At 44.1% G+C, this 13,632-nt stretch overlaps 1 protein-coding gene across 1 annotated transcript in view; it reads right to left on the bottom strand.

Moving 5' to 3' along the window:
- Positions 1 to 8,988: 8,988 nt before the first annotated feature.
- Positions 8,989 to 13,632, bottom strand: part of kif6 (kinesin family member 6) — a 205,045-nt gene continuing 200,401 nt past the window's right edge. Inside the window, exon 22 of the mRNA XM_079853582.1 lies at positions 8,989 to 9,278. Coding sequence (XP_079709708.1) covers positions 9,274 to 9,278 — 5 coding nt within the window. The 3' untranslated portion in view covers positions 8,989 to 9,273. The remainder of the gene's footprint in view (positions 9,279 to 13,632) is intronic.

Consider the following 13,632-nt stretch of genomic DNA (forward strand, 5'->3'; position numbering starts at 1 on the left):
TCATCTTCATTTATATAGCGCTTTTAACAACGTAGATTGTTTCAAAGCAGCTTCACAGAGATAAGCGTATAATTTAAGGTAACAGAGATTGTTTTGGCTTTATAGCAGAGTTAAGTTATTTTCCATCTAAAGTTAGTTTTGATTGATTTGCTTCCGTCGCAACGATCATTTGTTATTAAATTAGGGGCCGCTAAGACGACACCATTCCCTCTACACAGACTATAAACGCGAACCTGTGAGAAACGCTCATGGCGTTCACATGCGCATTTAGAATGGGTTCTATAGTTATGTGCATTTGAAAATACGCAGGTTTGGAATTCCCTACAAGCCAAGCCTAAACAAAGTACTTGTCTTCCCTTATAAATTTTGATAAAGAATTTTATTTTATTTTGTTGCTTTGGGGTAGGAACGCAAAACGGAATTCCCGAAAACGCCTTATCTGTAGAGTGGTAGAGGGATCCTCCATAGGGAGAGACTAGTTGGCACTTCAGCACTGCGTTGTCATCGGGTCCAGGCAAAGGTCCTTCATCAGATCTGGATACGGCCCGGATCCGGCAGGCTGCAGGAAAACCTCGGGATAAACACAGACACTAAAATTAGCGTAGATGCCATTCTTCTCATGATGTAACGAGTACATCAGGATTTATGGGAAGTGTTCCCGGTTCCGGCTGAACTAATCTATGCAGCCTAACATTAAATTATAGAAGTCTATAATGTATTATGTGAATGCTAGGTCAAAGAGATGTGTCTTTAATCTGGCTTTGAACTGACAGAGTGCGTCTGCTTCCCGGACAATGGTAGGAAGACTGTTCCAGAGTTTTGGTGCTAAATAGGAGAAGGATCTACCGCCAGCAGTCGATTTTGATATTCTAGGTATTATCAACTGGCCGGAATTTTGAGATCGCAATAGACGTGAAGGACAATAATGCGTTAAGAGCTCGCTCAAGTACTGCGGAGCTAAACCATTTAGTGCTTTGTAAGTAATCAGCAATATTTTAAAATTTATGCGATGTTTAATAGGGAGCCAATGCAGTTTTGACAGAACCGGGCTAATATGGTCATACTTCCTGGTTCTGGTAAGAACTCGAGCTGCTGCGTTTTGGACCAGCTGTAGTTTGTTTATTAAACGTGCAGGGCAACCACCCAGTAGAGCATTACAATAATCTAGCCTTGATGTCATGAACGCATGAACTAATTGTTCCGCATTTGTCAATGAGAGCATATGGCGTAATTTAGATATATTTTTAAGATGGAAAAATGCAGTTTTACAGATACTAGACACGTGACTTTCAAATGAAAGATTGGTATCAAAGAGCACACCCAGGTTCCTAACCGACGACGAAGACTTAACAGAGCAGCCATCAAGTGTTAGACAGTATTCTAGGTTATTACGTGAGGAAATTTTTTGTCCAATAATTAGAAACTCTGTTTTTTCAGAATTTAGAAGTAGGAAATTACGAGTCATCCAATTTTTTATATCTGCTATGCATTCCGTTAATTTTGTGAATTGATAAGTTTCGTTAGGTTTTGAAGAAATATACAGCTGAGTATCGTCAGCATAACAGTGAAAGCTAATTCCATGTTTCCTAATGATATCTCCTAAGGGTAGCATGTACAGAGTGAACAGCAGCGGCCCTAGTACTGAGCCTTGTGGTACGCCATACTGAACTTGTGATCGATGAGACATCTCATCATTTACTGCTACAAACTGATAACGGTCAGATAAGTATGATTTAAACCATGCTAGTGCATTTCCCGTAATGCCAACATAATGTTCTAATCTATTTAAAGGGTAACTAAACCCCTGGTCAGAGCCTGACTCCACCCACTGGCAATATTTGAAAAATGCTAGAAAAGTGGGCAGACCCCAGCGGAGATAGAGGGACGAACCGTGAGCGGAAGGGCGTGCACCTGAGAGTCCTGCTGTCAGACTGTCTAAAATGGAGAGTTTGCTCACAGGGTCGCAAGACGACGTAAATATGCATCTGATGAGTTTTATCGAGTTGATGTCAATAGCGCGCGCTCTCTATAGGCATATTCATATTTTGCCGCTATGTGAAAAAATCCAGCAAAATGCGCCGACGCGTTTGTCGACCCCAGAGGATTAACTTTAGCCTAACCATAAATTGTGATTAAAATATATATGATGATCACTCACATCAAGACGCCGCTGCGGTGGTGGAGTCCATGCAGGAGGAGCAGCGTTTGGCACTGCATCGCTTTTCAGCGCGAGCTGTGTGGAGAAGCCCATTTCCACCTCTATTGCGTTGGAAAAGCAATTCCGCGTAAAATGCAGGTTTCACACTCACGGTCTTCCAGGCCAAGTGCATGCAAACACTGGCGCCTAATTTACAAGTCTGCTGGAAAGCTATGCAGTCCAGCAGTGCTGTTGCACCCAGCAACACTACACCTACCACTGTACTAAATACAGATAAATCTACGCTAGCTCATCCAAGGGCGTGGTGAGCTCGTACCAAGGGAGGGCGTGGTGAGCTGGAACCTGCTTACGTCACGCAGTACCTTTTAGCTCACGCAGTACCGCAACATCCAATAGGAAAATTCAACTGCAGTAGCCACCGTTCAACCTGAAGAGGGCAGCACTCAGACGTTTTTACACCATATATTGTAGAATTAAAACACTTTATACCCAAATGTCAAAAAAGTTACTCGAATCAATGAACAGCACTAATAAAGCCCCATTCTTACAGATCATTAACTAAAAAAAGTTGGTTTAGTGTTTAGTTACCCTTTAAAAGAACGTTGTGGTCAATGGTGTCAAATGCAGCACTAAGATCGAGTAACACTAATAGCGAGATACAACCACGATCGGATGATAAGAGCAAATCATTTGTGACTCTAACGAGAGCTGTCTCAGTACTATGGTACGGTCTAAATCCTGACTGGAAATCCTCGCAGATATAATTTCTTTCAAGAAAGGAACACAGTTGTGAGGATACTGCCTTTTCTAATATCTTTGACAGAAAAGGTAGATTCGAGATCGGCCTATAATTGACTAATTCTGTAGGATCAAGTTGCGTTTTTTTAACAAGCGGTTTAATCATAGCCAGCTTAAAGTTTTTTGGTACGTATCCTAGAGACAAAGATGAATTAATGATATTAAGAAGAGGATCTAGGACCTCTGGAAGCATCTCTTTCAGTAGCTTAGTTGGTATAGGGTCTAACATACATGTTGTCGATTTAGATGATTTAATGAGTTTAGTAAATTCTTCCTCTCCTATAGCAACGAATGAATCAAATTTTTCCTCAGGGAGACTACAATGCACTGCCTGATGCGATACTGTAGTAGACGGTTGCATAGTTATAATTTTATCCCTGATATTATCAATCTTATAAGTGAAGAAATTCATAAAATCATTACTGCTGTGTTGCTTGGAAACTTCTGGGCTTGAAGCTTTATTTTTCGTTAGTTTAGCCACCGTTTCAAATAAATACCTAGGATTATGTTTATTTTCTTCTAATAGGGTTGAAAAATAAGCAGATCTAGCAGCTTTTAAAGCCTCTCTGTATGCAATCGAGCTCTCCTTCCATGAAATGCGAAATACCTCTAGTTTTGTTTTCTTCCAGTTGCGCTCCATTTTTCTGGCTGCTCTCTTAAGGGCCCGAGTGTGCTCGCTGTACCACAGCGTTGGACTATTCTCTCTAATCTTCTTTAAGCGCAACGGAGCAACTGTGTCTAAAGTGCTGGAAAAGAGAGAGTTAAAAGTTTCTGTTGCAATATCGAGTTCTTCTAAGCTATCTGGGATGCTGAGATGATGAAACTGATCAGGAAGATTATTAATAAAGCAATCTTTAGTAGCAGAAGTGATAGATCTAACATATTTGAAACACGGAGTCGGCTTTGCAGCCTTGGCTAAATGCAAATTACACGAGACTAGATAATGATCTGAGATGTCATCACTCTGCTGCAGAATTTCAACGGCATCAACATCTATTCCGTGTGATAATATTAGATCTAGAGTATGATTACGACGATGAGTAGGTCCTGACACGTGTTGTCTAACTCCAATTGAATTTACAATGTCTTTAAATGCCAATCCCAATGCATCTTTTTCATTATCGATGTGTATATTAAAATCACCAACAATTAGTACTTTATCTGCAGTCAATATTAATTCTGATAGAAAGTCCGCAAATTCTTTGATAAAGTCTGTATGGTGCCCTGGTGGCCTGTATACAGTAGCCAGCACAAATCTCAAACGTGATTTATCGTTTACACTATATATTTTTACATTAAGCACCAATGCTTCAAAAGAATTATATTTGAAACTTGATTTCTTAGTGGTTTTGAAACTATTACTATAAATTACAGCAACACCACCCCCTTTGCGTTTCAGACGAGGTTCATGTTTATAACAGTAATCTTGCGGGGTTGATTCATTTAAAGTAATGTAATCGTTTGGTTTTAGCCAGGTTTCTGTCAAACACAGCACATCTAGGTTATTATCTGAAATCATATCATTAACAATGAGTGCTTTTGAAGTAAGCGATCGAATATTCAGCAACCCAAGCTTTAGCATTTGCTCATCTGTATTATAGCTGTTTTTTATTTGTTGAACATCAATAACATTTTTAACCTTAGATGGGTTAAAACGTTTTTTGGATTTCCAAATTCGGGGAACAGACACAGTCTCTATATGATGATAGCTAGGTGAAAGAGGCTCTATGTGATGGGATTTATCTGACCTGGGTAACGCGAGGCCGCTAGCAGACGGTCAGTTTAGCCAGTCTGTCTGCTGCATAAATAATATCTGTAAAATTATAAAGCTCAAAGTTCAATGCCAAGCGAGATATTTTATTTAACAGAAGTCGACTACAGTGAACGGCTCGTTTGGACTACATCCCTCTACTTCCTTCTTTAATGATGTCACTAGAACCGTTTTTTGACTAACCTCTGCCCACAGAAATGCTCCCTCAACTCTACTGGCTACTTGCGCACTTCTTATAACTTACTGTTTACTCAGCTCTTACGGTGATTTTCTGAAGTAAAACTGACGCTTCATCTTTTGTGTGATGTACAATAAACTTTATTAAACTCATCAGTATATGTTTGATCATCATTCAGACAGCAGACTTGTAGGCTATTAATAAATAATGGATACATAGCCTACAAGCAGATGACAAATACGTTATAATAACCGTAATTAAACTACTAAACTATACCTGTTTCATCTCTATACAGCACTCTGACTCTGTAGGCATTATTGTCCGACTCGAAATGAACGCCGTTACTGAGAGTTTCTGATATTATCATCATTCCGTGAGATGAAATATTATCATCATTCCGTGAGCTGAAATTGTCCTGACAGACTGAGCGCGAGCTCGTGAGGCTCCGCCCCCCTGGGTCGTCCAGCAGCAGCTCATTTGCATTTAAAGGGCACACACTAAAACAGCGCATTTTTCTGAGCCCCAAAAAATGACAATTTAAACATGCTGTAAAAAATGATCTGTTGGGTATTTTGAGCTGAAATTTCACATACACACTCTGGGCACATCAGAGACTTATTTTACATCTTGTGAAAAGGGGCATAATACGGGACCTTTAAGAAGCCCTTATCCACCACGATGGCCATGTCAGGGGTAAGAAGGTTAATGATCCCTGACTGTTTGAACAGCTCCCGGTCACTAATAGACCCTGCATACAGTGCAGAAACAAATGTTATTGCACCATGAGGTGCCATTCCTACTAAAGCTTTGAGGGTGCAGTGAGACTTGTAATTTGAAAAGACCTCACTTTGTAGTAGCAAAGAGGAAGGTGTTTGGCAGCGGATCTCTGTACAATCCAGGATAACCTGTGTGTCTCGAAATTGATGGAATTCTTCTGGCAGATGGGCTCGTACTTTCTCTTTTGGCATCCAAATGCACACTGACCCCAGGACAAAGTACAGGAAGTTGGCCCAGGTTGTTACGATGCGGCTTACAGTGGTCTGATGTACTTGAAACCGATGACCAAGGTCCCTTTGCTTGAGGCCCAAAGCAAGATGCATCAAGAACAGGAAGAACTCATCTATTGCAGGAAGTGCCCGAGTGTTTCCAGGATCCTTGAAGACTTTGGAGTTGGTGACACGAATCATCCTGTGAGTTGCCGTTTCAATCAGTTCCCAGAAGGCCATCAGGTGGTTGTATGTTGCAAATCTGTCAAGAAAGAAATGTGCATTGGTTCTCACATGGCATAAAATACTTATACATAGCTTTGTAGTAAGTTTAAAGTTTAGGAAATAGGAATGCTGAACTACAATCTTGCAATATTGAGTCATGACAATTATGGAATTTGGTATGTATGATTAAACTAACTCTGGTTGCTGTTTAGGGCTGTGAATTGATTAATCGCATCCAAAATAAATGTTTGTGTGTACATAATATATGTGTGTGTACTGTGTATAATTATTTAGTATACATAAAAACACACACATGCATGTATATTTTTAAGAAAAATGTGTTATTTATATATAAAATATTTATATTTATATATAATACAAATTATATATATATATATATACAGTATATTTAAGCAATTATTTCTTAAATATATACATGCATGTGTATGTACACACAAACTTTTTTTTTGGATGTGATTAATCACGATTAATCGTTTCACCAGCTGTTGTTCATACTTATAATTATGTTAGTCTACATTGTTGTTATTATTTTGGTCAGTGTAGCCTACTTTTAGACTGCCTAGGCTACGTGTAGCTAGCGTATACAACACCAATCATATTTATCAGAAACGTGGACTAGTGTTTTCAGGACAATGGCAACGCTATTACAAATGCTTACCACAGGCAATATAATCTTACCTTGTATAAAAGCGTATGTCCTCATCGGACCCAGCAAATCTCTTGAGACCAAAGCGGTGTGTGATCTTTGTTTGCTCCAACTGCTTCCGTACATCTTCTATCATGTAGAACCATGTCCACAGCTGCAGCTTCGGGAACAGAACAATAATCATGTCCAGTCCTCTCCACATCAAAGTCCATATCTTCTTGGTCTACGTCCGAGTCAGGATCAGGGGTCAGCGGTCTCTCTCGACGTTCCCAAACACTCAACCTCGGCAGCTGCTCCTGGTAATGGTTCCACTCAAACAGTGTAGGGAAAACACCTTTTTTCAGACGAGCCCCTTCCATAAAGTCATCAGGTCTGAAATGAACGCTACACACCTTTGTGTTTTTGTTGACTTGGAAGTCATCTCTCCTGATCTGAACGATCCGCTTTTTTTCTGAGATCCTCTTCCACTGGAAATGAATGGAAACTCACAGTCGAGTTGTATCTTGCCGACACAATGCACAACGGCACACAACAATGTTCCGACCTAGGTCGCATTAGCTTTTGGTATCGGAAAACCTTTTTCTCCATGGTTAAGCTGCCAAAAACTAGATATAAGAAGAACCAGAAATGTTTGTCGCTGTTAAGTTTCACGCCGTACACAAGGTTATCGCGTGGGTTAGCGTCAGATGTAAATACGGAACCGGAAACTGTTAGCCCAGTAGAGAGTGTAGTCAGAAACACGTCACAATCCCTGCTGCATAGAGCCTATTAGCTCCTGAGAAACGCGTTAGCTGCTGATAATACTTAAGGAGCTTATATATGTATACGGTGATAGGCGTCTTATTCCTATAGGTAGATGTGGATCAGCTGAGAGTCAGCTGATGCGAGCTTGACTAACGTGACGCTACGCTTGATTTTTGTCTAGGAGAAACGTTTGAGATGTTGAAGAAATCTCTTTTTTTTTTTCTTTCCTCTGGGTTCAGTTAGTAGTGTTGTCACTGCCATGTTGTGAGAAGCTGTGTGTTTCTATGCTAAAGCAAAAGCAGCACTTTATTTCCGAAAGTGGATGCAATTTAGGAATCAGTCATTAAGATTTATTTACAACACTGTTCCAGAACAGTACAACAGTTTGTGTGTGTGCAGTGTATTTTACGCAGGAAGTCCAGACGTGCAGCTGAACCGCGGCTTGTGTACTGCAAATACATATCAGATTGGCTTGGTCATCTGCATTTTCAGAATCTGACTGATATGGTAAAACTGATGACATTATAAACTGTCTTCATAATTGCTTTGGAAGCTGAAGCTCACAAATATGGTAAGGGGGCGTGACATTTCCGGCACACGGTTGAGATGTTCGGTCAATCAGAATGCACTGGGTCATCTGGCCAATCAGAGCACACTACAGGGCTTGTTGGCCATACAGGAACAATTTACAGTATGTGAAAAAAAAGTATTTTTTGAACATTGAAGCATGTTAACATATTCTATTACACCCAATACACAAAATAATGATATTTGAAAATAGTATCATATGAACCCTTTAATCCTTTGCATAATGTGCTCTGGCTGTGCACGTTCATTTGTTTTGAAGGAGGCTTGGCTTTGGAGAGCGCACCGAAGGATCTTATTTCAAAAGGATTTCAAAGCCAGCTTGCTATTGTTAGCCTCTCCGAAATTGCCTACCCTACCTTTGAAAGTCTAGCATTGTTTGTTTAGAGATGACACTCCACTTTTGTTATCTAATGCATTGTTATTCATTATTATAATTTTTTAGTTGTCCAAATACTTTTTGAGCCAATATAAATCAGAGTCAGTCAAATCCATTATTCAGACAAATGTTATATTCAAGAGAAGAGCACTGCCCATGGCTAGGAACAAAGCTACTGCCAGCTCTTCTACAAACAAATGTGTCAAACTCCACTCCTGGAGGGCCACTGTCCTGTAGATTGTAGCTCCAACCAGCTCCAAAACACCTGCCTGGAGGTTTCTAGTAATCCAGAAGACCTTGACTAGCTGGCTCAAGTGTGTTTGGTTGGAGCTAAACTCCCTTGATGATTTTGTAAGTTTGCCCATTTACAAAGAAATTAAGGATCTATAATTTTTCACAGTAGATTTATTTTAATGGATAGAGACAGAATATCAACCAAAAAATCCAGAAAAAACACATTATATAAAGGTTATAAATTGATTAGCCTTTGACCGAGTGAAATAAGTATTTGACCCCTACCAACCAGCATGAATTCTGCCTCCCACAGATTGGTTATGTGCCCATGTGAAACACAGATTAGTCCTGTCACTTGTGTATATGTGTATAAAAGACACCTGTCCACAGAATCTGTATCTTCTATTCCAACCTCTCCACCACCATTGGCAAGACCAAAGAGCTGTCAAAGGACATCAGGGACAAGATTGTAGACCTGCACAAGGCTGGAATCGACTACAAGACCATCAGCAAGAAGCTTGGTGAGAAGGAGACAACTGTTGGAGCCATTATTCTGAAATGGAAGAAATACAAAATAACCATCAATTGCCCTCGGTCTGGAGCTCCATGCAAGATCTCGCCTCATGGGGTAAGGATGATCATGAGAAAGGTGAGGGATCAGCCCAGAAATACATGGGAGATAAAAATGTGCATGTGCTGCGTAAGGAAACCCCGGAGTATGACGTAAATGGGAACCCTCGATGAATCAAACATAAAAAAAATTAAAAATAAAGGCTTTCTGTTGTTTATGTAAATTAACTATAATAATGGTAAATAACCTACATAAGGCTAATTGCAAGCAGTGAGTTAGGTCTTTGTACGAGAAATGCACCCTAGGTTGAGAAAGGCCAGATTAAGAGGGATCCCACACAGGGCATAAAACACACAGAACACCTGACCCAACATGGTACTGGGGGCCAGGTTTCCATACTTGCTTCCATACAGGTTTCCAACCAGGTTTCCATACATGCTTTCACATGACAGGATCAGTTTGAATTACTGCTGCACAGTACCTCAACAAAGTATTAAACATATAAAGTCTTGATTTAAAAATAAAGGGATTTTAAAAAGAAACTCTCACTGAAACTGTTTGTTCTCCATCTCTCTTCTCCAGCCATTGGAATATGGTGGCTCCCAGCAGTAAGTAACCAAAAGGAGCAAATATGAAAAGAGGAGTCCACCTAACCCTCAGTCTGTCAGGCTTCTGGGTGGATGAAGTAGGAGACGAACACGAAGATGATGAATTCCAAGATTTTAATTCTCAATATAAACAAATACAAACAAAAAGGGAGCGTGTGCTCAGAACATAGATAAACCTAACATAAACATTGACCGACAAGTGAAGAGTGAAAACCAGGAACTTAAATACACACACAGATGAACACAAGACAGGTGATGCAGATAATGATGATGAACCGGTGGGTAATGAAGGGAGTGAGTTCAGGTGTGGAAACAAGGAGGATTCTGGGAACTGTAGTGCAGACAGGACGATGACAGACAGTGAATGTGACATTACTCCCCCCTCCCGGTAGGCGCGTCCTCGCGCCGTAGAAAGACCAAAGGGGTGGGAGGGTGGGCGCCCTGGAGGCTGACGGGGAAGACAAGGCAAGGGAGACAAGGCAGGAAGCCTCCAGGGCGGAGCAGACTGTGGGTGTGGTCACGGTGGAGCAGGCTGTGGGCGTGGCCAGGACGGAGACGACCCCTCGGGCGGCCACGGCGGTGAGGACCCTTCGGGTGGCCACGGCGGAGAGGACCCTTCGGGTGGCCAGGGCGGTGATGTCCCCTCAAGCGACCACGGCAGTGAGGACCCTTCGGGTGGCCATGGCGGTCCGGACCCTTCGGGTGGCCAAGGCGGTGCGGACCCTTCGGGTGGCCAAGGCGGAGAAGACCCTTCAGGTGGCCATGGCGGAGAAGACCCTTCAGGTGGCCATGGTGGAGAAGACCCTTCAGGTGGCCACGGCGGTGAAGACCCTTCAGGTGGCCATGGCGGAGAAGACCCTTCAGGTGGCCACGGCGGTGAAGACCCTTCAGGTGGCCATGGTGGTGAGGACCCCTCAGGTGGCCATGGCCCCTCGAGTGGCCAGGACGGAGCCCTATGGCCCCCCCCCAAAAAATACTTGGGAAAAGTCCCGGGTACCAGAGAGCGATGGTTAAAAACCGTCTCTGACCGGGCTGACGGGGACCGTGAAGAGGGTTCGGTGCTGGGCAGCGATAAGGGCTCGGTGCTGGGCAGCGATGAGGGCTCGGTGCTGGGCAGATCCAGCGATGAGGGCTCTGTGCTGGGCAGATCCAGTGATGAGGGCTTTGTGCTGGGCAGATCCAGCGGTGAGGGCTTTGTGCTGGGCAGATCCAACGATGAGGGCTTTGTGCTGGGCAGATCCAGCGATGAGGGCTTTGTGCTGGGCAGATCCAGCGATGAGGGCTTTGTGCTGGGCAGATCCAGCGATGAGGGCTTTGTGCTGGGCAGATCCAGCGACGAAGAGGGCTCTGAGCTGGACAGGACCAGCGGCGAAGAAGGCTCTGAGCTGGGCAGGACCAGCGGCGAAGAAGGCTCTGAGCTGGGCAGGACCAGCGGCGAAGAAGGCTCTGAGCTGGGCAGGACCAGCGGCGAAGAAGGCTCTGAGCTGGGCAGGACCAGCGGCGAAGAAGGCTCTGAGCTGGGCAGGACCAGCGGCGAAGAGGGCTCTGAGCTGGGCAGGACCAGCGGCGAAGAGGGCTCTGTGCTGGACGGGACCAGCGGCGAAGAGGGCTCTGAGCTGGGCGAAACCAGCGGCGAAGAGGGCTCTGTGCTGGACGGGACCAGCGGCGAAGAGGGCTCTGTGCTGGACGGGACCAGCGGTGAAGAGGGCTCTGAGCTGGGCGAAACCAGCGGCGAAGAGGGCTCTGTGCTGGACGGGACCAGCGGCGAAGAGGGCTCTGTGCTGGACGGGACCAGCGGTGAAGAGGGCTCTGAGCTGGACGGGACCAGCGGTGAAGAGGGCTCTGGGCTGGACGGGACCAGCGGTGAAGAGGGCTCTGGGCTGGACGGGACCAGCGGCGAAGGCTCTGGGCTGGACGGGACCAGCGGCGAAGGCTCTGGGCTGGACGGGACCAGCGGTGAAGAGGGCTCTGTGCTGGACGGGACCAGCGGCGAAGAGGGCTCTGGCGGGCCGATGAGAGGAGGAAGATCGCTGTCAGTCACAGGCGCGGCGGGCACGACGCTTACTGCCTTGGTCTCGGCAGATCTGGCGTGAAGTGCAGGCTCCGCTGGACTGGCGTGAAGTGCGGGCTCGGCTGGACTGGCGTGAAGTGCAGACGGTGACATGGCGTGCCACGGGAGGAAGCTCTCCAGACAACAGGAGAGTGCCTCTCTCCAGTCCTGACCGGAGAGATCTGGAAGCTCCCTCGGGTCGACCTCCTTGGCCCCAAGCCGGTAACACGCCTTGATCGTCTCGTCATCCAGCGAGCAGGAGGCAGCAAGAGGAACAAACCCCCAGGTGAATTGGAACAGATCGCGGCTATCCCGAGCCAAAGCCGCGATCTGTCCAGCGAGCTCCCAGCTCATCTTTTTGGTCGGTCAATCTGTCAGGCTTCTGGGTGGATGAAGTAGGAGACGAACACGAAGATGATGAATTCCAAGATTTTAATTCTCAATATAAACAAATACAAACAAAAAGGGAGCGTGTGCTCAGAACATAGATAAACCTAACATAAACATTGACCGACAAGTGAAGAGTGAAAACCAGGAACTTAAATACACACACAGATGAACACAAGACAGGTGATGCAGATAATGATGATGAACCGGTGGGTAATGAAGGGAGTGAGTTCAGGTGTGGAAACAAGGAGGATTCTGGGAACTGTAGTGCAGACAGGACGATGACAGACAGTGAATGTGACACAGTCCTGTTAGCTGAGACATCAGTGTCCACAGATAGAGTAAGAAGAGGTGGCTGTACAGTGTAATGTTCTGACATTTCTGGCTTGACCCTTAGATGTTATAAAAAAATAAATAAAAAAACTATCATTGATTCTGCACAAAATGGTTTTCAATGGTTTATTGAAGTAATGATAAATGAACTGAACAACTAGATAATTTGATTATAATTTGAGTTTTTTACACTGGTAAAGAGTTGGATTCCCATGCTAAACATGGACAAAGTTTCAAAAACTAAGTTGTTTCGGAAAGTTTTTTTCGAGTATGGCTCTGTCTTACGTAAGATAGGGCGGAATTTCCTTATATGGGTCCTAAGGGCACTTCTCCGGTAAGATCGCGGCCGCGCGCGCACTCGTAGACCAGAGCAAGAGAGTGAAAGCAGTTCGCCATCAAAGCGCCCTGCCCGGCTTTTGGGAAGTCAATGTCACCAAAGAAGTGTGTTTTTGGTTGCCAGGGCAAGACAACCCTGCACAGATTCCCAAAGAACCCAGCGTTAAGGAACCCGTGGATGGAGTTTGTTTTCCTGAGCATAAACGGAGTTGTGTAAAGACTGTTGTTCCCTGCATTTCGACGATGATTGTTTTATAAACAAAGCCCAGATCTACGGATTTGCAGATCGTCTAATGCTTAAGGATCGAGCAGTCACAATGATAAAAATTCGCGGTCGTGCGTTGGAACCGGACGGTGAGTAAAACTGTTTGTTGAACAAATGTCTCTGTGTGTTGTCACTAGCTTGGCGCGTTAGCACAGCTAAGCTTCGCCCACACGGCCTGCCCCCAGCCGCTCGTTTTTTTCCGGAAAGACTCGGTACAGCCTATCTTTATGTAAAAAATTTAATAAAACAAAATACTTTTTGGAGATATGAAGGATGCAATATTACTCTATAGGTACTCAAGATTAACAGGAGATTGAGTGAAAATGAGCATTTCACCCCCCCTTTAAGTATTCCTAA

This window comes from Squalius cephalus, assembly GCF_949319135.1.
Source record: "Squalius cephalus genome assembly, chromosome: 20".
Classification (NCBI taxonomy): domain Eukaryota; kingdom Metazoa; phylum Chordata; class Actinopteri; order Cypriniformes; family Leuciscidae; genus Squalius; species Squalius cephalus.